Below are 26811 nucleotides of genomic sequence, written 5' to 3'. Positions count from 1 at the left end.
CACACCCTGCGGTACCACCCCATGACGCAGCAGCCCGGCTGAGTCCAAGCTGACCAGAGAGGTGGCTCCCCGGAGAGGCCCAAGACCCGAGGCAACCACACACGCAAGGGACTAGTGGCCAACTGAGCAGTCACTGAGGTAGCCATACCAAATTGGCAACCCCAGCAACATCTTAGTCAGACAATAGTGTCAAACCTGTGGACAGTGAAACCCCCTTCCACAATGAATAAACATCAAAGAAAAGATACCAGAAATAGGAAAAATCAAGAAAGTACACCACCAAAGGGTAATAACTCTCAAGCACTAGGTCCTATAGAAGAAGAAGCCCTTGAAATGACTGACAAGGAATTTTGAGTGATAATTCTGAAGAAAATGAATGAGATACAAGAAAACTCAGCTAGACAACATGATGAAACGAGGAAAGGTATACAGGACCTGAAAGAAGAAATGTACAAGGAAATCAAAGCCCTGAAAAAAAATGTAGCAGAACTTGCTGAACTGAAGAAGTTATTCAGCGAAATAAAAAACACAATGGAGAGTTTAACCAGCAGGCTTGTCGAAGTTGAAGAGAGAACCTCTGAACTTGAAGATGGGCTGTTTGAAATAACACAGGCAGACAAAAAAAAAAAGAAAAAAGAATCAAAGGCATTGAAGAAAATCTGAGACAGATATCAGACAACCTTAAGCGCTCAAATATCCGAATCATGGGTATCCCAGAAGGGGAGGAAAACGGAGATTGCATTGAAAACGTATTCAAAATAGTGGCAGAAAACTTCCCAGGTATAGGAAAAATCACAGATCTTCAGATCCAGGAAGCTCAACGATCTCCAAACATATTCAACCCAAAAAGGCCTTCTCCAAGACATGTTATAGTCAGATTGGCAAAACTCAGAGACAAAGAGAGAATCTTAAAAGCTACAAGAGAGAAGCATCAAATCACCTATAAGGGAGCCCCAATCAGGCTAACATCAGACTTTTCATCACAAACCCTAAACGCCAGAAAGGAATTGGATGATATATTCAAAATACTAAAACACAGAGATTGCCAGCCAAGAATACTCTACCCTGCAAGGCTATCCTTTCGAAATGAAGGACAAATAGTATATTTCTCAGACAAGCAAAAACTGCGGGAGTTCACCACCACACGACCACCCTTACAAGAAATTCTCAAGGGAGTACTGGGTTTGGTTCCTGAAAAATAACTACCACTGCCATAAAAACCCAAGAAAAATCAAAACCCACTAGTATAATAAAAATGGCATTCATGAAGGGAAAACAAACAAAAAGACTATCTTACAACTCAAGGAACCAACAAATACAGAAAACAAACAGTAAGTCAGAAAGCAAGGAACAAAAGACACCTAAGACTACCAAACAATAATCAATAAAATGCTAGGAATAAATCAACACTTTTCAGTAACAACTCTTAATGTAAAAGGCTTAAATTCCCCAATCAAAAGACACAGACTGGCTGACTGGATTAAAAAGGAGGTCCCAACTATATGCTGCCTTCAAGAGACCCACCTCACCCATAAAGACTCACATAGACTAAGAGTGAAAGGATGGAAAAAGATTTACCATGCAAACAGAAAAGAAAAACGAGCTGGAGTAGCTATTCTTATATCTGATAAAATAGACTTTAAACTAAAACCATAAAAAGAGACAATGAGGGACACTACATAATGATAAAAGGATTGATCCATCAAGAAGACATAACAATCATAAATATATATGCACCCAATGTTGGAGCAGCCAGATTTATAAAACAAACTCTATTAGACCTAAAGAAGGAAATAGATACTAATAACATAATAGCATGAGACCTGAACACCCCACTGTCAATATTGGACAGATCATCTAGGCAAAGAATCAGCAGAGAAACACAAGATCTAAACAACACTCTAGACCAATTGGACTTGGCAGATATCTACAGAACATTCCATGCAACAACCTCACAATATTCATTCTTCTCATCAGCACATAGATCATTCTCCAGGATAGATCACATGTCAGGTCACGAATCAAGTCTCAGCAAATTCAAAAAAATTGGAATTATCTCATGTATTTTCTCAGACCACAATAGGTTAAAATTAGAAGTCAATAACAAATGAAATTCTGGAAACTATACAAACACATGGAAATTAAACAGCATTCTACTTAATGACATATGGGTCCAAGAAGAAATCAAGCAGGAAATCAAAACATTTATTGAAACTAATGAAAATAACAATACATCATAACAAAACCTGTGGGATACTGTAAAAGCAGTACTAAGGGGGAAATTTATTGCATTAAATGAGATGGCAAGTGAACAACCTAACACTTCACCTTAAGGAACTAGAAAAACAAGAACAATCCAAACCTAAAGTTAGCAGACGGAAAGAAATCATTAAGATCAGAGCCAGAACTTAATGAAATTGAAACCCAAAAAACAATACAAAAGATCAATGAATCAAAAAGTTGGTTTTTTGAAAAGATAAATAAAATTGACAAACCATTAGCATGGCTAACAAAAAGAAGAGAGAAGATTCAAATAACAAAAATTAGAAATGAAAAAGGCGATACTACAACTGATTCATCTGAAATACAAGGAATCATTAGAGACTACTATAAACAGCTATACACCAACAAATTTGAAAATCTGAAGGAAATGGATAAATTTCTGGACACACACAAGCTCCCAAAACTGAGCCATGAAGACGTAGAAAATCTGAACAGACCAATAACAATAAAGGAGATTGAAGCTGTTATCAGAAGGCTCCCAACAGAGAAAAGCCCAGGACCAGATGGATTCACAGCAGAATTTTACCAAACATTCAAAGAGGAATTGACACCAATTCTTTACAAACTATTCCAAAAAATTGGAACAGACGCAAATCTCCCAAACTCATTCTATGAAGCACACATCATCCTGATACCAAAACCAGCTAAAGATATAACCAAAAAAGAAAACTACAGGCTGATATCCTTGATGAATATAGATGCAAAAATCCTCACTAAAATACTAGCAAACAATACAGAAACACATATGTAAAATTATTCACCACGATCAAGTGGGATTCATCCCAGGGATGCAAGGTTGGTTCAACATACGCAAATCAATAAATGTGATACACCATATTAATAAACTCAAACACAAGGACTATATAATCATCTCTATAGATGCTGAAAAAGCATTTGATAAAATTCAACATTCATTCATGACAAAGACCAACGTGAGTAAAGCCATATATGATAAACCCACTGCGAATATCATCCTTCCAGCTTTTCCCTTAAGAATGGGAACAAGACAAGGATGCTCACCACTTCTATTTAACATAGTATTTGGAGTACAGCCAGAGCAGTCAGGCAAGAGAAAGAAGTAAAGGATGTTCACATTGGAAAAGATGAAATCAAACCGTCCCTGTTTGCAGATGACATGATCCTACATGTAGAAAAACCTAAAGACTCTACAAGAAAACCTCTTAGAGCTGATAAGTGATTTCAGTTGCGGGATCCAAAATCAACATACAAAAATCCGTAGCATTTTAATGCTCCAATAACGAACTAGCAGAAAAAGAAATCAGAAAGTAAGCACATTTATCATAGTCACCAAAAAAAAAAAGAATAAATTTAATCAAAGAGGTGAAAGATCTCTGCAACAAGAACCACAAATCACTACTGAAATTAAAGAGGGCACAAAAAGATGGGAAGACATTCCATCTTCCAGACTGGAAGAATTAACATTGTGAAAATGTCCATATTATCCAAAGTAATTTACAGATTCATTGCAGTCCCCATCAAAATACCAATGACATTCTTCACAGAAATAGAAAAGACAATCCCAGCATACGTATGGAACAGCAAAAGACCTCCGAAGGCCAAAGCAATCCCAAGCAAAGAAAATGAAGCTGGAGACTGGACCCGTACCTCTCTGCATATACCAAAATCAACTCAAAATATATTAGAGACTTTACATATAAGATCTGAAACTATAAAACTCTTAAAAGAAAACATAGGGGAAACACTTCAGGAAGCAGGACTGGGCAAAGACTTTATGAATAAGACCCGAAAAGCACAGACAGTAAAAGAAAATATAAACACGTGGGATCATATCAAACTAAAAAGCTTCTGCACAGCAAAAGAAACAATCAACAGAGTGAAAAGACAACCTACAGAGTGGGAGAAAATATTTAAAAACTATGCATCTCACAAAGGATTACTATCCAGGAAATATAAGGACTCAAGCAACTTAACAGTAAAAAAAAAAAAAAAAGTGATTTAAAAATGGGCAAAGGAGCTGAATAGGCATGCCTCAAAGGAAGATATACAGACGGCCAACAGACACATGAAAATATGCTCAACATCACTCAGCATCAGGGAAATCCAAGTCAAAACCACACTGAGATATCATCTCACCCCAGTTTGACTGGCATTATCAAAAAGACAAAGAGTAACAAATGCTGGTGAGGACGCAGGGAAGGGGTAACCGTCCTGCTCTATTGGTGGGACTGCACATTAGTGCAGCCATTATGGAAAACAGTATGGAGGTTCCTCAGACAACTACAGTAGAAATGCCATTATGATCCAGCAATCCCACTTCTGGGTGTATACCCAAAGGAATGGAAATCATCATGTTGAAGGGATATCTGTACTCCCATGTTTGTTGCAGCTCTATTTACAATAGCCAAGAGTTAGAACCAATCTAGATGTCCATCAACTGGACGAATGGATAAGCAAAAATGTGGTATATATACGCAATGGAATACTACTCTGCCATAAAGAGGAATGAAATTCTGCCATTTGCAGCAACATGGATGAACTTAGAAAAGATTATGCTAAGTGAAATAAGCCAGGCATAGAAAGAGAAATACTGCATGTCCTAACTCATAAGTGGGAGGTAAAAATAAACAAATACATAAAAGAAAGATACAACAATCACAGTAATTCATTGAACTTTCAAAACGAGAGAACAGAACAGAACTGAGGCCACCAGAGGTGGAGGCAGGAGAGGAAAGGGGGATTAGCACAAAATTGGTAAAGGGCCACAAAAAATGATTATAATGTGTAAGGTTGAATATAGTAATCCTGATCTGATCATTACATATTGCACAACGGTATTGACCTTCAGCGTTATTCCCCACAGATAGGTACAATCAATTATGTTTCAATAAAAAAGAAAAAATGAATGATTTTATTTAATTTTAATTTTTCTTTTTTGAGGGGGCGGCAGCTGGCAGTTTGGGGATCCGAACCTATGAGCTAGGTGTTATAAGGCTGTACTCTAACCAACTGAGTGACTGGCCAGCCCCCAAAATACATGACTTTAAAATTATAGTAATTGCAGCAAAATAGATTGCCAAGTAATGTTTCATTTAATAAGGAAAGTAAACATTTACTATACATCTAAAAAGGAAGCTGGCAATCACCTTTTAAAGTGATTAAAAATAAAAAATATCAAATGTATGCATGTTTGTTTATATTATTTTCAAAACTCTTCATTTACTTATTTAATTCCAAGTTTTAGGTTTACATTTTTATCCGATATATTTTTTTCTTCCCGAAGAACTTTAACTTCTTGTATTACAGGTCTGGTGGCCATAAATTCTCTCAGCTTTTGTATGAAAAATCTTTTGCCTTCATTTTCCAAAAGTATTTTCACTGGATATAGAATTCTGGGTTGTCTTTTTTTCCCCAGTACAGATGTCACTTCATCGTCATCTGTCTTGCAAATTTTTGACTTAGTTCTTGTCTTTGATCTACAGTATGTAATTTTTTCATGGCCTTCTTTAAAAATCTTTTTTTAAAGGATTTTCCCACTATTTGACTAAGATATTTAGGGATGTGTGTGTTTCCTTTTTGGTATTTACTCTGCTTTGGGTTTCACTTTATTGAATCTGTGGTTTGATGTCTTTTATTATTTTTGTAACTTTTTTGTCTACTATCACTTCAAACATTTTCTGTCACTTTATCTAACTCTTTTCACTTTGAGACTCCGCATATATTAGATTGTTTGCTGTTGTCCCACAGCTCTTTAATTCTGTATTCAATTTTTCTTATTTTTGTTTCTCTTCGTGTTTTTGTTCAGGTAATTTCTATTTACGTATTTTCAAGTTCACTGATTTATTTTCCTCAGCAGTGTCCTGGGTACTGATAAGCTCATCAAATGAATTCTCCATCTGGCCAGTCACCAAAAAAAAAAAAAAAAACCGCAAAAGCTTCATCTCTGATACCATGTTTTATATTTCTAGCATTTCTACTTGACTCCATTTCTCTGTCAAGGTTCTCCATCTTTTTGTTAACGTTGCCTACCTTCACTAGACGCTTTACCATTTTAATAACAGTTATTTGAAAGTCTCTGTCTGATAGCTCCAACCTACAGGTCTTCTATGAGACTGGTTGTATTTATTGATTGGCTTCCCTCCTGGCTGTTATTTTTAATGTGTTTCATACGTTTGAATGTTGTACATTGTGTTTAAAGTAGCAGAGACTGAAATTAAAAAAATATATACATCTCAAAATGGACACGTCTCTTAGGTTATTGGGAGGGGAGTTGAGTAAGTTCAGTCAGGAGCTGGGTTCGGGTTTCATTTAGTATTTGTGTCTGTGGCGTCAGTGCCTCACAGGTGTCAGACTCCTTTTGTGACGGCTGCTGCTTCATTGTGCTTCGGGTGAGGATTTGGGTGTGGAAGGCAGGTTTTTCTGTGCTCCTGCTTCCCTCTCAGCTCTCAATGCACGCCTGTGAGACCACTGTGGTCGTCTCTCTCTCTGCATTTGCTCCTCCCTTCAGGTTGTCTGCCATTCTCCATCCAAATTCCAAATTCAGTTTTAACTTATAGTAGTAATGTGCACTCTAGATGTGCCAGAAAATTTTTTAATTTTAGACTTGCATGTAATAAGACCAGAGAGAGTTCAAATGTTACCAGTAGGGAAATGGTTAACAGCCATACAATGGAATACTCTCTTGACATTGAAGGGAAAGGGGCTGTTTATGTGCCGCTGTGGAATGGTACTGTGGATACGTTACTATTGAAGGGAAAGGGGCTGTTTATGTGCCGCTGTGGAATGGTACTGTAGATACGTTACTATTGAAGGGAAAGGGGCTGTTTATGTGCTGCTGTGGAATGGTACTGTAGATACGTTACTATTGAAGGGAAAGGGGCTGTTTATGTGCTGCTGTGGAATGGTACTGTAGATACGTTACTATTGAAGGGAAAGGGGCTGTTTATGTGCCGCTGTGGAATGGTACTGTAGATACGTTACTAAGTGAAAAAACAAGGTGCAGTACAGGACATATGGTATGCTACTGCTTCTGGAAGAAAGAAATGGAGGTGAACACCAATATATATGTTTTTGTTTGAATGTAAATAAGTGGTCTCCAGAAGATTGCTCAAGAAACTGGAAGTAGTTCTATTTCTGGGGAAATAGATCGCTTCCCTAGAAGTGGTAGCTTAGGGATAGAAGTGGGAGGAAGATTTTTATCTGTACACCCTTTTGTGCCTTTTGAATTTTAAAAATTTGAGTTGATTACCCATATAAACTTGAAAATTAAAATTTAGTAATAAAAATGGTTAAGTAAATTAGGCTTTTCATATGGAAAATAAATCTAATTTGATTTGTTTCCCAGTTTCCATCATATATTACAAATTCCAAATGTATTAAAGGACTAAATGAAAGAGTCAAACTTTTAAAACCTTGAGAATGTCCAGGGATACTTCAAAAAGTTCATGGAAAGATTTGTATTATCTTTCAGTTCTGTTTTTTCACAAACTTTTTAAAGTACCTTCATTTTTATGACATTAGAGTTGGGAAGCTTTTCTTCAGACACAAAAGCATATATCAAAAAGAGAAAAATTAAATCAGTAGCATTTCTATTCTCCAATAGTGAACATACAGAAAGGGAAATCAAGAAAGCTTGCCCATTTACAATAGCCACCAAAAAAATAAAATACTTAGGAATCGAGTTAACCAAGGATGTGAAAAATCTCTATAATGAGAACTACAAACCACTGCTGAGAGAAATTAGAGAGGATACAAGAAGATGGAAAGATATCCCATGCTCTTGGATTGGAAGAAACAACATAGTGAAAATGTCCATACTACCCAAAGTGATATACAAATTCTCAGTGATATACATGACTCAGCATTCGGGAAATGCAAATCAAAACCACACTGAAATACCATCTCACCCCAGTTAGGATGGCTAAAATCCAAAAGACTGAACGATAAATGCTGGCGAGGTTGCGGAGGAAAGGGAACTCTCATACATGGTTGGTGGGACTGCAAAATGGTGCAGCCTCTGTGGAAAATGGTATGAAGGTTCCTCAAACAATTGCAGATAGATCTACCATATGACCCAGCTATCCCACTGCTGGGAATATACCCAGAGGAATGGAAATCATCAAGTCGAAGGTATACCTGTTCCCCAGTGTTCATCGCAGCACTCTTTACAATAGCCAAGAGTTGGAACCAACCCAAATGTCCATCATCGGATGAGTGGATACGGAAAATGTGGTATATCTACACAATGGAATACTACTCTGCTATAAAAACAAATGAAATACTGCCATTTGCAACAACATGGATGGACCTTGAGAGAAATATATTAAGTGAAACAAGTCAGGCACAGAAAGAGAAATACCAGATGTTCTCACTTATTTGTGGGAGCAAAAAATAAATAAATACACAAGAAAAACCGGGGGTAGGGGAGAAGACAGAACAATTACAATTTCTTGAAGTTGACACGACAAGCAAACAGGACATTGTTGCGGGGGGAGGGAGGGAGGTTTTGGTAATGGGCCACAATAATCAACCACATTGTATATTGGCAAAATAAAATAGAATATTTAAATAAAAAAAGAAAGAAAAATTAATTAATTTGACTGCACTAAAATTAAAAAGTGACTTCCTCATTAGTGTTCAGTGAAAAGAAAAAAATTTTTAAATGACATAACATCATAAATAGAATGCCACGATAATCACAGGCTGAGAGATTGTGGTAACTCATGATTATCAAATATTGTGTCCAAATTATAGAAAGCACTCCTATGAAACAATAAGGGGAAAAAAAGACACCTCAGTTGAATAGCATGCAGAAGACATGAATAGGCAGTTCACAGAAAAAAACTGAACTATGAAAAAAAATTCAACCTCACTAGTAATCAGGGGAAAGCAAATTAAAAGAAGGCACTGTTTCACACCCATTGGATTGGCAAAAGTCTAAAAATATGACAGTCCAAAGTTTGGGTTGGAATGGTGGGAAAATGGATATTGTGATATTATGCTTTTGGTATGAGTATAAATTTTTCCAGTTTGGTGATATGTATAAAATCAAAGTTGTGTTTACCTTCAAGAAATTCTTACACATCTGCGTGAGGAGACAGGCACAAAAGTGTTTATTATAGCACTGTTTTTAGTAGCATACTTTTGGAAATAAGTAAACAGTGGCTGTCGGGGTAAATTGTAGCAAGTTCATAACAGGAACACTAGACACCATTTAAGTAATTTCCTTTACAGAATGACTAAGTGACTAAGACTGTGTACTGCAGGCCCAGGCTCTGGGTTTGGATCCCAGCTTCACTGCTTGGTCGGTCAGTCTGACTTGGGGCAAGTGGTGAAACTCTTGGCCATGGTTTCCTCATTTGTAAAATAAAGCAGTAGTACTCACCTCTAAGGGGCTTTGTAAAGATGAAGTGAGTCAGGGTAGTATCTGACACACTCGGTCAGCATCAATAGAAATGAGCTGTTGTTTTATCACATATGTCAGCGTGGATAAATATGTAAAACAGGGCATTTTTTAAAAAACTAGGTGAAAATATCAGTACACCATATGATATGCCATTTATGTGAACCTGACTATAGAGTAATGATGTTGTTTATGGATGTATTCATGTATAGTCAAAGCATAAATACGTAGGAAGGGTATACCCTCTTTCAGGATCGTATTTGTCTCTTAGGTGAAGAGGAAGGAAGTGCAATTATCAGGCAAGTGGCTGAAGCTTCAGATATTTCTAATATTTATTTAAAATATATCTAAAATAAATATAGTGAAGTATTAATATTTATTAAATTTAAATGGTCTGCATATGGGTGCCAATTAAATTTTTTTTTCAGATAACTGGCTGTAGGTGCCAAATAAATTAATGTCTGTCCTCTTGTATGTTTGAAATATTTCATAATTTGAAATTTTAAAAAGAGAGGCTTTTAAAAAATATCAGAATGAATTAAGAGAACTTGTTTGATTTTTTTTTTTTCCTGTAAACTCCTTTTCCCTTTTTTCAAAATGGAAATATATTTATTTTTTGTTTTAATACCAAAAAAATTATAAATTTAAATGAAAATATATACATGAAGTAGAAAGTGAATACTTCTATGCTATATATTCTTTCTGATCTTTTTAGATGTATGTAAAAACATAATTTAAATTTATACATGACTCTTTACATGCTGTTTTAGATCTGTTGTTTTCACTCGCCAATACACCATAGACATCTTTCCATTCTAACATGGTACATAAAACTCTACCTCATATACTCCATTTCTAGATGAGTTTTATTATCCTATAAGACCTATTTGGATATGATTCTTTTCTTTTGTTTTTTTTGTTTTTTTTGATTTTTTTTTGTTTTTGGATATGATTCTTTTCTGAAGAGAGGCTGATGGTATAGAGAACCTCAATGTTTTTCTTACCTCAGAGTGTTTTAGTTTTCGAATTTTAATATAGATTGTGTTCTGCTTTTTTAAAAGACATTATTGCAAGAGCATCTCAAGCAGACGTCGTTATAATCGTGATTTGGAACAGGATGAAGCATTTATTCCAGTAGGAGAATCTCTGAAAGACCTTATTGACCAGTCACAAAGTTCTGGGAGTGGATCTGGACTACCTTTATTGGTAAGTGAAAATTCCATATAAATACAAATGGTGTAATGATATAGAATGTGTCCTCATATGATGTTGGATAGCATAATTATTGCAGGTTAGGGAACAAAACTAGACATTTTTTCCCTCCTTATGTAGAAAGATGCATGCAATAATGCAAGATGAAATTAGTTAGAAATAAGAAATACAAACTGTGAAAAATAAAATAGGCAATAGAGCCATAATCAAGGTTAGGAAAAAAATCCTGTAGAGAGAGAGAGAAGGTTAGGTTATAAAGTCCTATATAATTGCAAGAGTTAACTCACAAGTTTTGCGCAAAGCATTTTAACAACCAATTTGAAAAGGAATTAGGTATAAGATTCCTTGTGTTTATAAGGTTAAACTGATTGGTCATGGGAATTACAATTATTTCAGATTCTGAAATCAAAGAGAAGTTCCTCCTACAGATCTTAATAGATCTGTAATCTTAATATTATATTCAATATAATACTGACCCAAAACAATTTTGAAAAAGAACAAAGAGGACTTACTACCTAATTTCTGGACTTATTATAAAGCTGGAATAATTAGCACAGTGTGGTACTGGCAGGAGGAGAGAAATATAAGAATGGCAAATATAGATCAATGGAACAGCATGTTGAGTCTAGAAAGGGACACACACACACACAAGTATATGGTCAATTGACTTTTTTACAAAGATGCCACAGTAATTTATTGGTAAAAGACAGTCTGTTTAACCGATGGTGCTGGAAAAATCAGGCATCCATTTGCCAAAAAGTGAATCTCGATCCTTACTTCACTCCACATACAAAATTAACTTGAAACAGAGCATAGACCTAAATGTTAAAGTATAGAATCTAGGAAAAAATAGGTTGGAGAAAATCTTTGTGACTTTGGGTTGAGGAAAGACTTCTTAGTACACAAAAAGCATGAATCATTTTTCAAAATGATAAATTGAGCTTTGTCAAAATTTAAAACTTATACTATTCAGAATATATCAGTAGATGAAAAGACAAGTCAGATAGCAAAACAGATCTGATAAAGGGTTTATCTGCAGGACTTATAAAGAACTTCTACAGTTCAATAATAAGACAACCCAATTTTTTTAACTAGACAAAAGATTTGAACAGACACTTCCCCAAAGAAAATATAAGAATGACAAATAAGCACATGGAAAGGATGCTAAGCATCATCAGAAATACGCAGATTAAATACAGTGAGCTGCTACTGCACATCCACTAGTGTGGCTGAGACTGACCATGATACATGCCAGCAAGGACGTGGAGTGACTGGAAATCTCACGCATTGCTGATTGGAATGTAAAATGGTACCGCCACTCTGAAAAGTAGTTTGACAGTTGATTAGAAAGTTAAGCATACATTTTCTCTACGATGGAGCAGTCCTTTTGCTAATTATTTAACCAAGGGATATATGAAAACATGTCCACACAAACACCTGGATATGAATGTTTACAGCAGCTTTATTCATAACAGACATAAATTGGAAGCAACCCAAAATCCCATTAATTGGTAAATAGATAAACAAATCGTGGTACATTTGTGCAGTGGCATACTACTAGTCAGTAGAGAGGAACAACCACTGCTACATGCAGCAACACAGCATTTAGTGCTACGTGAAAGAAGCCAGACACAGAAGGCTGCATATTGCATATTTCCATTTATGTAACATTTTAGAAAAGGTAAAACTGTAGGGACAGGAAACAGATCAGTGATCCCAGGGACTGGTGAGGAGATTAACCTAAAAAACTGGGAAATTTTTTTCTAGATGATGGAAATGCTCTACATCTTAATTGTGTTGGTGATTATATGACTATATACATTTGTCAAAACTTATTGCACTGTTCCCAAAAAGGGTGAATTTTATTGTATTAAATTATACTTTAATTCTGACATTTTTTAAAAAATCACAGAAGTATTCTGTAATAAATCGTACATAAAGTAAGTCAGTTTAGGTTTGCACACAGTCCTGCCCATTTAAGGTACTTGTCCAACCTGGTACATCACGTTGTTTTTAATTTAAGATGATCACTAATGCCTCTGAAGATTAAAAGTAGCCATCAAGGTACATTTTTCATTCAACAAATATGAAAGTACTTGTACTTCAGATATTGTCCCAAATAAGTATTTATTTTCTGAGTGGAGGATAGAATTCAAGCAAATAAGAATATTTATTCTTATGTAAATAAATATAAAATTGTAATTGTGATAAGTGCAGCAGTTGAGAAGCACAGCATTCTGAGTAAAGGGAACTGAACACGCAACAAGACCCTGGGGCAGTAATAAAGTTAAATGAATTCTAAAAGTTGGAGTAAGGCAGATAAGAGGGCGGAGGTCAGTGATCATAGCGAACGGTGGAGCTGGGCCAGATCATGTGGAGTCTTTCAGACCAAGCTGAGCATTTCTAACTATCACTTAGATTTTGCTGTGTAATAAACCATCCCAAATCTTAGTGGCTTGGGGCAGCAAACTATTATTTCTCATAATTCTATTGGTCTGCTGGGCAGTTCTTTTTCTGGACTTGCTCAGCTAGAACTAGGAGGTATAGTTTACACCCATGGCTGGTAGTTCAAAGGGTGCTGTCCATTGGTCACGGTGTTCCCAGGAACAGCAAGAAAGGGCAAGTCTCAACAGTGCACAGACGTGTCAAGTCTTTGCTTGCATTGCATTTGCTATTGTTCTAGTCTGCAGGGAGGAGACTACTCAAGGGTGTGTGTACTGGGAGTGGAATTATGACCACTTGTAACTGCCACATTGACTTTTTAGCTTATGATTTCAGAATACATTGTACATTGTTTCATCTTTTAAATACATTATAGATTTTAACATTGGAGTTGGTTGTACATACCTTGCTTTTTGATGGGATTATCAGACCCCTTTGTCAGTTTTAATAGATTCTTTTCATCAAGAGCTTAAAACCTTTTACTGTTTTATATAAAGGTTCAGCGAACTATTGCCAAACAGATCCAGATGGTTCGGCAGGTTGGTAAAGGCCGATATGGAGAAGTGTGGATGGGTAAATGGCGTGGAGAGAAAGTGGCAGTCAAAGTGTTCTTTACCACTGAGGAAGCTAGCTGGTTTCGAGAAACGGAAATCTACCAGACTGTGCTAATGCGCCATGAAAACATACTTGGTGGGTACACATCTGCTTTCCCTCATTCTGTATTCTGACAAGGTTAGTGGGGGACAGGGGAAAGCCTGCCATGTGGGCTTTGAAAATGCGTGAATTCAACTCAGCGCATTTGACTAAAGTAAACCCAGTAGAACACAGTTTAAATACAACACAGCCAGGAATGCCAACCAAGCTCTTTATTTACTGCCCAACTGAGGACACAGCAGTGAGTTTCAAATGGGAAGTAATGCCAGTGTATTGACGTTCATTAACTCATAGAGTAATGAAAGTGTTTTGTAGATAATTTAAGCAATTAAAAAAAAATTTATTCATTTATTTTTTGCTAGGCTGCTACAAGCCAATATTTAAGCAATTTTCTATATGTATGCCTTTCATAAGCTCAACAACCAACATGCAGCTTCACTGTATGTTCTTGTTTAGTTTGTGAAACCCCCCCATTCATACAATAGCAAAATAATTTAGTTATTATCTGATCGGCAGGGTGCATTAGCTGCTTTCCTGAGTTTTTCTCTTTGGCTGCTATTTCCCTACCCTTTATTTATTATTATTATTATTATTATTATTATTATTGTTATTGTTATTATTATTATTTTATCTTTAGTCTTTAGTTTTAAGAGTTTATATTTTCTTCTGTAGCAAACTTAAAAGATAATCCACCTATTTGTTCAGATTTATTTATTCTTTAGTAATTGAAGCATTAAACAATGACACTTTTACTCTCCTTCCTTAATAATATTGTATTCATTATATTTGAGATTGTTTAGCTTTCTCATGGAGAAAAAGAAACCCAGACATAAACCTTCACATTATCCACCTACTAGTCCTGCAACACAAGTTTAATTAAAGCAGTCTCTGTGATGTGGGCAGAGAGATATCAACAAGAGTAATTGTAAAGTGGCCAGTCTTATACGTCAAGAGTTATGATCTTTGATTCATTAGTCAATCCATTTCAAGATCTGATTTATATTATCTTCTAGCTCTTCTGGTTTAGTGCTGGGCAGCTGATGCACAATTTCTTCCTTGCAGGATGCTATAGCTTCTTCATAAAGAACTTGAAAAATCTCACACTGAATATTGTCTTTTATTTTCTTCTCACTATAGCTCCTTATTTTTCACTAAGTCTTTTGTATAAAACACTATCATCTGTTTTCAGCACAAAAACTATGAAACCAGCGTTCAGGGAAGAAGTCACAACCATAGCAATCAACAGTAACTCCACCTTCTTTCATTTGGTTATCTAATTCATCAATACTCTGTCTTCATCTAAAATGGGACAATCATATTCTTCATCATGGCCATCATACAATTGCCCTTCTCGAGCTAAATCACCCACATTAATGTATTTCAGTCCTGATCTTGCCACAGGTTCTTTGCCTAGTGTGGTTTTTCCAACCGCTGGTGTACCAGTGAGCAGAATGTTCAGGAGTAACAGTCCCCAAGCGCAATGGCTCCAAGAGCCTTGGCTCATGCGCCCTGCACTATTTCCCTCCCCTTAAATTTGGAGAGTGCATAGCAGATGGCCAAGTGTGTAGAAGAGTTGGGCTGTCATAACAAATTACCACGAAGTGGGTTGCTATAAAACAACAAATTTATTCCCTCACAGTTTTGGAGGCTAGAAGTTTAAAATCAAGGTGGTGGGAGAACTGTGCTCTCTCTGAAGGCTCTAGGGGAGGATGCTTTCTTACCTCTTCCTGGCTTCTGGTGGTTGCCAGCAATCAGCAATCTTTGGTGTTGCTTGGCTTATAGACAATATTCCAGCCTGTTTCTGTCCACATGGCCTTCTCTCCTGTGTATTTGTGTCCACATTTCCATCTTGTAAAGACACTAGTCATTGCATTAGGGTTCACCCTAATCCTGTATGACCACATCTTAAATAGATTATATCTGCAAAGACCCTATTTCCAAATAAGGTCACATTTAATAGATTCCAGGTAGACATGAATTTTGGGGGGACACTATTCAACCCAGTACTGCACTCACTGACCTTTTTCTAAAAGGAGAGAAGAGGAAAGAAAGGAGAAAGAAAAGAGGGCAGTGTTGTGGACCTGGCAGTCAACGAGCCCTACTGAAAAGACAGATGTGATGAGACACTCATAGGCAGACGGCAGTTGGCTTAGTTCAGAGCTAGCTCTTAGTTGAACATTTTTAACTTTGTTAAAGTGTCCATACACTTTTTTATTTGAAGGTGAGAGCCTTTTTCATGTATATTGGAAACATTCTCCAGGTTATTATAGGATATGTTATTTTTTGTGTGTGGTCGTATTATCACTTTCGTGATTATTGTTAAGATTATTATAAGTTTATTGCAGAAGTGTAGTTATATGTATAAATGATAGAAATAAAATTTTTGGTAACACATTTAAGCGATTTTGTCTGTTGAATTAAATTTTTATTATCTGTATGTGATACCTAAGTTGTTCTCAATGTCCTGAATGAGCATTGATAGTTCTTCCTAGACGTCTCTGATAATGACTAATCGTTTAAACTCATTGATTGGACAGGTTTTATAGCAGCAGACATTAAAGGTACAGGTTCCTGGACTCAACTCTATTTGATTACTGATTACCATGAAAATGGGTCTCTCTATGACTTCCTGAAATGTGCTACACTAGACACCAGAGCCCTGCTCAAGTTGGCTTATTCAGCTGCCTGTGGTCTGTGCCACCTCCACACAGAAATTTATGGCACCCAAGGAAAACCTGCAATTGCTCATCGAGACCTGAAGAGCAAAAACATCCTCATCAAGAAAAATGGAAGCTGCTGTATTGCTGACCTGGGCCTTGCTGTTAAGTTCAACAGGTGAGTGGTTCTTTGCCCCACTGTTTTGAAGGTGTTTTAACCTCCAAAAGTTATTTGCCTATTTGTATTCTGGACAATGGAATTCTAAAAATGTGTAAGTACTCATTATATAGTCATATAAATATATAGTTGGATTTTTTGGCTTTTCTTTTTACAAAAGTTACATCCTACTGTACATAATTCTTGATTTCCTGCTTTTTAATGTCTTAGACATCCTTCCATTTTAGTTTATGTAGATCTATCTCATTCTTTTCATCAAATGCAAAGTTTTCCATAATATAGATGTACTTTACTTTATTCTGTGACCCAACTGATGAACATTAAGGTTGCCTTCAGTTTATTTCTATTACTTAAAAATGTTTTATTGAACATTTTGTATTTTATCCATATATACAAGTATTTCTTCATGATAGATTCCTAGAGAAGGGGCTACAAAGACAAAGAGTTTGTATGGATTAAATTATGATATTTTGGCTGGCCGGTTAGCTCAGTTGGTTAGTGTGTGGTGTTATAATACCAAAGTCAAGGGTTTGGATCCCTGTAGCAGCCAGTTGCCAAAAAAAATAGATAGATAGATAGAGAGATACTAAATCAAATATGCTTTTAAAAAGTATGGTATTTTGCATATTATTCCTTTAGAAAGCATGTATCACTTTACACTCCCGTAAACAGGAGCGTGCTGTATGCCATTTTTCCATCACCACTTGATTAAAGAATTAGAATTATAAAGTTTTTAGGAAACCATTGAAACCATTTTAATGTTGTAATTCTAAAAAGCAGTAGAAGTTTCACTTTTCACTTTTCAGAATTCATCTCAGGCCATGGAATAGAAGTACCAGTCTGTGAAACAATTATAAGAAACATTTAGATCCACTTCCTTGGTTGTTGCAGTGTTCTAAGTCAATGTAATGTTTGTTGGCTCAAATATTCATCAGATGCTACATAAGAAAATAACAATGCATTATATTGACCTGCTTCAGAGTAGTTTCCAGAACCTGCCAGACCAGGGGGCCTAAGCAACAAAGAAAGCATTCATGTCTTCAGCTCTAAAATTTAGTCCAAAAGTTGAAAAACAATAGACATCATTTATTATTGATTGTCAGTAAGATTTTGTAGACATTACTAACAGCAGAACTAAGTTCACTGAACCCATAAACAAGGAAATGTAATCCAATGTCATGAAGCTTGAGCTTAATCATAGGAGAGTGATAAAAGCAAATGTTCCCTCTTTTAATTTATTTTCACATTCACTTATTCTTGGGTATGATTATCTACCACTTTTTCTTATATTAAGTATTGTCCTTTTCCTTTCCTTTCCTTTCCTTTCCTTTCCTTTCCTTTTCTTTTCCCTTTCCTTTTCCCTTTCCTTTCTTTTCTTTTTTTTTTTTAGAAGATGACCGGTAAGGGGATCTTAACCCTTGGCTTGGTGTTGTCAGCACCACGCTCTCCCAAGTGAGCCGTGGGCTTGGCCCATGTATTGTCTTCTTTCTTAAGAAGGGCACCACATTTGTTTGGTGGCAAAACCTGACCTCAGCTGATGTGAGATATTTATTGTTTTTATCCAGTTTAGTATGAATATTCAGACAGTGTTTTGCTGCAGACATAGCAGTGAGTTTGTGGAAGAGTACTCCAGACCCTGCTGGAGATGTTATGTAATATGTGGCATATATTTAAAGGATGTGTTACTTTTCTCAAATCTGAAAAATCAAATTTCATAATACATCTGGCCCCAAGGATTTCTAAGGGCATCTGGAGAGATATATTTGTATTATTTGATATTCGTATTATCAGGGTTGGGTGGTTAGCTCAGTTGGTTAGAATGCTGTGTTATAACACCGAGGTCAAAGGTTCACGTCCCCGTACTGGCCAACTGTCAAAAAAGAAAAAAAAAGATCTGTATTATCTTTTAATTCTATTTTTCCACACATTTTCTGAAGTACTCATGTATATTTAGAGAAAGAGAGAAATTTTTATGAAATGTAACAAAAATACAAGATAAACTATTTTGTTCTTGGCCCTTACCCTGGACGTTGTCTTCCTTCTGTTTTAGTGATACAAATGAAGTTGATGTGCCTTTAAATACCAGAGTGGGCACCAAACGCTACATGGCTCCAGAAGTGCTGGATGAAAGCCTGAATAAAAACCATTTCCAGCCTTACATCATGGCTGACATCTATAGCTTTGGCCTGATCATTTGGGAAATGGCTCGTCGTTGTATCACAGGAGGTAGGAGTTTGGGTAGTGTGTTTCTGATTGTTTGTTTACCCATCACTTAACAGCTCTCGTTATATAATTTATAATTATAAAATTCATGTATGTCAGGGGTCCTCAAGACCACCCCCAGGTTCTATGATTTTACTAGGAGGACCCACGGGACTCAGCACATAGTTATCCTCACAGCTAGGATTTATTACAGTGACAGGATGCTAATCAAAATCAGCAAGGGGGAAAGTTTCCTGGACAAAGTTCAGAGGAAACCAGGCAAGGTTTCCAAAAGTCCTCTGCCAGTGGAGTCTCACAGGATGGGTTTGATTCCTCCTGCAGCAAATCATGACAACATGTGTGAAGTATTGTCATCCAGGGAAGCTCACTGGAGATTCAGCGCCCAAGGATTTTATTGGACATTAGCCGTATAGGCATCCTCTGCCTGGCACGTACCAAAATTCCAGACTCCCAGAAGGAAAGCAGGTGTTCATCATATGCCACATTGTTTGTACAAACAGTCTAGGGGCAGTGAGCCACCCGTCTCATTTTAGAAAAATTTTATATACATGTAGGGAAGTGTTTACCACGCAGGCTCCTGGACACCAGTCAGGGGCCAGCCTTGCAAGCAGGCCTTTCTAAGGAGAGCAGTCTCAGGCCTGCTGTGCGAACTCTTGTCTGCACATAACACTAAGTCATTCTACGACAGAACGAAACAGTAAAAACGGCATTCGTTATTAGGAACAGTCATGTAAGTAAATAATTAGATTAAAAATTTAGGGCAAATGAATGATTTCACCTTGCTTTTTAAAAAAAGGAATATTCATATGTCCTTTGTTGCTGGAGTCTGTCACAGTTGTGATGGGGTCCCTGGTGGAGGTAAAGGAAGTCATTGGACATAAATAAGAGAAAAGCATGCATTTACTATTAAATGTGAATCCTGCAGTCTGTATTATTTTTCTGCTTTATGTAGGAACCAGTTTTAGTTCCATAGTTCAGGGAGAGATGCTGAATAGATTGTGCCTTGTCACCCACGCAGGGATAGTGGAGGACCACCAGCTGCCCTATTACAACATGGTGCCCAGCGACCCGTCGTACGAAGACATGCGTGAGGTTGTGTGTGTCAAACGTCTGCGGCCACTTGTGTCTAACCGGTGGAACAGCGATGAAGTGAGTGGAACTCACTCCCCTGAACCAGGGCTGGGAAAGGTCGTCAGGGGTTCTTTCTGCTCACCCCGTTCTCTTTACTTTTCAGTGTCTACGAGCAGTTTTGAAGCTAATGTCAGAATGCTGGGCCCACAATCCAGCCTCTAGACTTACAGCATTGAGAATTAAGAAGACACTTGCCAAGATGGTTGAATCCCAGGATGTAAAGATTTGACAGTTAAACAGTTGTGAGGAGAAATTCTAGACTGCAAGAACTGTTTTTACCCAAGGAACGGGTGGAATTAGAGTGGAGTGACGATGTTAGTTGGTTCTCAGACTCTGTCCTCACTACACCTTCACAGGCTGCTAATGTTAAACCTTCAGTACTCTGTAGAATACAAGCTGGGAACTTCTAAATACTTCATTCTTTATATATGGACAGCTTTATTTTAAATGTGGTTTTTGATGCCTTTTTTTTTTTTTATTGGGTTTTTATGAACTGCATCAAGACTTCAATCCTGATGAATAAGTCTCCAGTCAAACTCTGGGTACTGAATTGCCTGTTAGTAAAACGGTGCTTTCTGTGAAAGCCTTAAGAAGATAAATGGGTTCAGCAGAGATGGAGAAATATATGCTTTTGCCTTCTACCTGAGAAAATGTAATCTGTTTGTATTCTGCCTTTGTAAAACAGCCTCTAGATTATGCTGTGTTTGGGATACTGCTTAGTTTACCGTAGTTTGTCATGCCTTCCTTGGTAATGGGAGGTGTGTGTGTACGTGCACACCGGGCTTCCTCTGCTGCCATTTGAAGAACATGATTTGTGAATGCACAGGAAGATATTGGTGGCTGGTGGTTTTGTGCTTTAAAAATGCAGTAGCTGACCAAGATTTGCCAATCTCATAAAAGCCACTTACCTTGCAAGTGACATAGCCCCACCAACTTTATGTTTTAGAATAAAAGTTGATACAAAGGCCAAAAGAAATTTTAAATGTCTGTAAATTTGGACAGTTTTCCTTCCACCACCGTCTTTTTTTTTTTTTTTTTCTTTTTGTAACTTTTCCTTTTTTCGTGAAAAGTATCCTATCCAAAGATGGAACTTTCAATGCCATGAACCAAGCTTATAAAGAAAACACTTCTTATTGAAGTGAATTACTGCACTTGATAGCTATGTAAGTGCCTATAACCGTGTTCTGTATTCTTTATTCTCAGTAACTTTTAAAAGGGAAGTTATTTATATTTTGTGTGTAATGTGCTTTATTTGCAAAACACCCGCTCCTTTACAACCATATTTTATATATGTACATACATGCATACTGTACAAACCAGCTCACATGTACCTCACATACCATCCTTAAGGGAAAAAAGTGATATAAAGTAGAATTACATATGAATTTTCAAAATTAATGCATTCAAAGTAATATATCAATTTCAGGACTTTGTTAACTTCAGGCAAAAACCTCATTAAGATAATATCAACTCAATTTTCCTTTACGAAAGAATTCTCTAATTAGAAGTTTATATCAGAGCTGATACAAGTTTATCAACTGTTAAATATGTTTCAGACATCTAAATTATTTGAGATTCTTTGTTTTATGATTTCCCTAACTTGTAAAGACAATGAAAAGTCAGCAGAAAAGTTTAGTGTCTAGTCAGTATCTGTATCTCCACTGTATAGCTGTTTGGGTTATTCAGTAAAATGATATATATTTTATAGATGCCTTGTTATCCCAAGTAATAATTTTGATTTACTTAAACTTATTACACTTCTGTAATGCCTTTTAAATATTAATCTCTTATTCTGAACAAAAGAACTCATGAGTGCGAGTGAGACAGTTTTCTTTGAATATAAAATGTGATTGTATCACAACCTAATCAAAAGGGTTTAAATGAGGAAATTAGAGCATATATCCATTTATTACCAAAACTTCGTGTTGTTATTTAAGGCTAAAACTCTTACATATTTGTCTATACATCAAATGTAACAGACCTGAAACTTGCCTTGACCATTTTGATTAAGTTTAATAGGTTTCATCTAACATAATTAAAGTTTGAAGTATTCATCAACTAAATTTGCATATCGATAATACCCAATAACTTGGCTTTTTTTTTTTTTTTTTTTTTGTCTTTTTCGTGACCGGTACTCAGCCAGTGAGTGCACCGGCCATTCCTATATAGGATCTGAACCCGCGGCGGGAGCGCCACTGCGCTCCCAGCGCCGCACTCTCCCGAGTGTGCCACAGGCTTGGCCCTAACTTGGCTTTTTCAGAATGTTTTCCCCATCTGTATTCTGAGAATCAGATATTTTAATCAAAATTTGCCATGTGATTTGAGAACACTTATGAGATCTGATTTACTTTGTCTAAGTTAACCTTGATTTATTTTTGGCTTGATAAACTATAAATTTGTCATTTTAATAATAAGGAAAGTATGTAAGGAAAGGCAAATTTTATTCTCAGAAATATTAATATGGTATGTGGAAGCAAAAAATTACAGCTAATATATGGAACCACTATAATGATTATTTCTTTCTTTTTTTTTTTTTTTAAAAGATGACCGGTAAGGGGATCTTAACCCTTGACTTGGTGTTGTCAGCACCACACTCAGCCAGTGAGCGAACCGGCCATCCATATATGGGATCCGAACCCGGGGCCTTGGTGTTATCAGCACCGCACTCTCCCGAGTGAGCCATGGGCCGGCCCCTATAATGATTATTTCTAAATAATTTGGTCTAGTAAAAGTGTTATCAAGAATTAACCTTAGAAACTTATTCACTAAAAACATTTTCTAGTATAACATGTTCCTTAAAAAGCAGATGTTGCCATATTTGGAATCCTAAGATCTAAAAAGTTTGCATGAAACTTATTTTCTTCTCTTCTGTCACTCTTACTCGTAAGTTTGAAGTTCATCCAGAAAGTGAAATACTTAAAGAAGATGGCAGACCAGTATAAGGAAGTATTATTATGTAGTAGCATAGTTGATAATTTGTAAAACCCTGGACGCCATTATTTGGTTCCACTTACAATTTAGTGTTTTTAAAATGTGTGGCTTATAGCAGTTATTCCTCTAATTAAAACATAAAAACAAACAAACAAACAAAAAAACAAAACCTTGAATGTAAACAGCAAAAGTTAACCCCGAATGTAAACAGCAAAAGTTCACCCCCAAAGAAGATTCTCCTTAGAATTCTCTTTACGCTGGTAGGTATCTCTAGGATTAAAGGCACATTCAGGTTTGCTTAAGTTTGTTTATTCTAAGCTTTTACTGTGCTTCTTATTGAACAGGTTTCTGAAGAATAAAATTTGAATCTGATTTCTCTGGAAATATTTTTACAAAAGATATTTTAATCAGCATGTTATGTTGCCTTTTCAATGTCCAGAAGTGCTTCTAAACTTAGAAAGTGATCTATATAGTTTTTGAAAATTGTTTCCCTAGAACGTGCCAGATTTTTTATTCACTCTAACAAATATTTAATACCTTTTTTCAGATGCTTTGTTTCTGTTTAAAAGGAAAATGCAGTACAGTTTTTAAAGATTGTGCATCTCTGAGTTGGCCCAAGATAAAAGTTGATATTGAATAATTTATTCCAGGGCAAATTTTATACATTAAAGCAGGTTGCTTTTCATAAATGTTGTTTTGAAATGTTTCTAAATATCTAAAATAATCTTAGCAGCAGAAATAGATTTTTTAAAAAAATTGCTGTAGCCCTTGTACTGTTTAAAAGTGATAATATTTACTTTTTGACTTGGATCAGATGTTAAAATAGCAGTGTTGTAGCTCATCTCGCCTCGGTGCTGTTGTGAGAGTCAGGGTGGAAACTGCAGAGGAGATGTGTTCATAGGAACCAAATACTATCTATAGGGCAACATCATGTGGAGCCATGTGTAATGATCATCCCATAAGGAAAGTGTGAATGCAGCTTTTGCAAAGGATTCAATATATTATTGTAATTTTAGCTTGTGCTTTGTACTCTGCTTTCAATGGGATTATTTAAGCCGTTTTAGTGACCTTTGTCCTTGCCCATTTAAAAACTAAAATGTAGTATATATTGTATAAAATTAAAATGTCATTATAGCTTAATTAGGGAAACTGTACATAGGCATTGAAAGAAGGGTTAAAAACAAGCAGTTTTATTATGCAATTGTAAAACACCAAAAATATTAGATTCATCTTTGATATGTAACACACTAAATGTATTTTGTACAGCATCTGGTTTAAAAGGTGCCTTATTAAGTTTACCATTAATTGCTTTGTTCTATTTACAGATTATGTTCAATGTATCATTTTTAAGTAAATAACCTTATTTTAGTATACTTTAGTGATGTGTTTTGTGATACTGTACTCCAACTGTATTGTTTATCAGAAGTCATCTCGTAAAATTTTAAAACAATTATGTCATTGTACATGCATATGTTCCTGAGATGTGATTTCAGCCTCCAGAAACCCAGTGTGGGGCACAGGTAGGTAAGTGACCATGCACTCTGGCCTTTGTGTAGATAGAGAAGTTATAAACCTATTACAGTGAAGGGTTTTTTTCTTTTAAAAACAAAACAAAAAATGCTTCCTGTTTATAAAAATATGTACTCATGGCAGAAATTTTGGGAAACACAGGAATAAAGAAACAAATAAAAATCACTCAATTCTATTGCCAAACACCACCATTTTACATTTGGATGTGTTTCTATATGTTTCTTTTCAATCTTCTGCATTTTTTAACAAAATTAAGATCATAGTATGCCATTAAATATCCATTGAAAACATAGTTTTCAAAAAATGGCTGCAGAATATTCCACCAGGTAGATGGAATAATTTACTTCTACAGTCGATCGCCTGTTGATTATTTGGATTATTTCCATTACTTTAGAAAATACAGTATATAACCGATGTATTGAACATTCTTGTACATAAATATTTATTTTCTTAGATTACATTCCTAAATATGGGACTAGTGGATATGAACTTTTAAAAGATTCTTTGATAAATAAAAGGATCTTGATAAATATTGCCACATTGCTGCCCAGAAGGGTTTTCATTTACCCTCCTAGCAGTTCATGAGAGTGCTCGCCTCACTACCTGGTCAGGTAATGTCTACTTTTTAACTTCCTTTTTCTCTTCCTCCTTTTACTTAGAGTCATGGAGTACATGTATCTGGCCTTGGGGTGTTCCTGCTGCAGTGGGAAGGACAGCCGTGGGGTAGCTTTCTTCTGTTCCGCACTCGTTTGCACTGTCTGGCCACCTGTCAGGGCTGTGGTCAATTGTATGTGAGTTAATCCAGTCAGTGTGCCTTCTGATGCCCTTTCTTAGGAACGGAACATGTTAAATCATCATAGAAGATTTGGCACAGGTTGATGTCCCTCAAGAATCGCATATTTGGAAATAGCCTGTTGCAGATTGCCTACAGCAGTCCGTGTAATGTTTGTGTGTGAGTTTCTGGGTAACACGTGCACTCTAATGCAGCATTGTAAAGAGCACGCAGAATTTCCTGGGCCTGTCAGATACGTGGTAGCTTTCCTTCCATGTGTAAAAACACTGAAAACTAGATAAACGTGTTCATTTTTCCTTCCCAGCATAATCTGTTACTGCTCAGTTTGAAGAGTGACTATTTGATAGTATTAATAGAGCAGACATTAAGAAATAGAATGGTACAAACTTTGTTCTTCCAGAATAGTCTAATCTTTGTAGACAATTCCAAGCAGATGCTAATTCAGTCATTAATATTCAATATCTCACTTGTAGAAATAGGATGAGTTCCCCTGACACTGAGAATCAAAGAGGAGGAGACTTAGTTCAAGTGCAAAAGTACAAACAAAAAATATTTTGGACAGAAGCAGGGACTAGGGCTAAAAGTTTCATCCATAATCACACTTTGAGGTAGGAATTGTTATTCCCATTTTTGGGTGGAATACGTGTGGCCTACTTATTACTTCTCTGAATACTAGCAGCTTCGTTGTCCAGTTCCCTTCCCTCGTCCCCTGTGTGCTCATATCATGAAATCGAAGAGGATCACCCAGGGCCCCCACATCCCCTTCATTACTCATATCCTGGATTTTATGCAGGGAACCTGAAGTGTTACTATTACCTAAAAGTCAATATGGAAAACTTATATTGAGAATGTTTTTCAAGCTAAGAGCAGAAAGGACTTGGACATTTTGTTTGTTTGTTTTGTTGTTTTGGGGAGGGAGGAAGCGTTTCTTAAAGCAAACGTAGATTCAGGGTGATGGCACAGGTTGTCGAAGCACAAGCATTGCTCTGCTGTGTGACTAAACGTTATAAAATTGGAAGTCTGGGCCGGCCCGTGGCTCACTCGGGAGAGTGCGGTGCTGAGAACACCAAGGCCCCGGGTTCGGATCCCATATACGGATGGCCGGTTCGCTCACTGGTTGAGCGTGGTGCTGACAACACCAAGTCAAGGGTCAAGATCCCCTTACCGGTCATCTTTAAAAAATAAATAAATAAATAAATAAATAAAATAAAATAAAATTGGAAGTCTGCGGCAAAAGACCTACACTGTTGTGGGGAGTATTTCAATCAAACACTTAAAAAGCAATTTTTGTTATTTGAGTCTGTCCTACTTGGTTAGCAGTTTGGCTGGAAATAGAATCTAACCCAGAACATAATACTCCATGATCTTCCAACATCCTTTGTTGCCAGTAAGAAGT

At 36.4% G+C, this 26811-nt stretch overlaps 1 protein-coding gene and 1 pseudogene across 2 annotated transcripts in view; one reads left to right on the top strand and one right to left on the bottom strand.

The window, feature by feature from the left end:
* BMPR1A (bone morphogenetic protein receptor type 1A) overlaps positions 1 to 24797 on the top strand; it is a 151204-nt gene extending 126407 nt beyond the window's left edge. For both annotated transcript variants that reach the window (XM_063084592.1, XM_063084597.1), the window contains 6 exons: positions 10726 to 10870; positions 13816 to 14008; positions 16510 to 16807; positions 18858 to 19033; positions 20049 to 20179; positions 20265 to 24797. In XM_063084592.1, coding sequence (XP_062940662.1) covers positions 10726 to 10870; positions 13816 to 14008; positions 16510 to 16807; positions 18858 to 19033; positions 20049 to 20179; positions 20265 to 20390 — 1069 coding nt within the window. In that variant the 3' untranslated portion in view covers positions 20391 to 24797. The remainder of the gene's footprint in view (positions 1 to 10725; positions 10871 to 13815; positions 14009 to 16509; positions 16808 to 18857; positions 19034 to 20048; positions 20180 to 20264) is intronic.
* LOC134369511 (adenylate kinase isoenzyme 6-like) lies at positions 14920 to 15476 on the bottom strand (annotated as a pseudogene).
* Positions 24798 to 26811: the final 2014 nt, after the last annotated feature.

Source organism: Cynocephalus volans, chromosome 2, assembly GCF_027409185.1.
Source record: "Cynocephalus volans isolate mCynVol1 chromosome 2, mCynVol1.pri, whole genome shotgun sequence".
NCBI classification, from domain to species: domain Eukaryota; kingdom Metazoa; phylum Chordata; class Mammalia; order Dermoptera; family Cynocephalidae; genus Cynocephalus; species Cynocephalus volans.
This window is presented reverse-complemented; position numbering and strand designations above follow the sequence as displayed.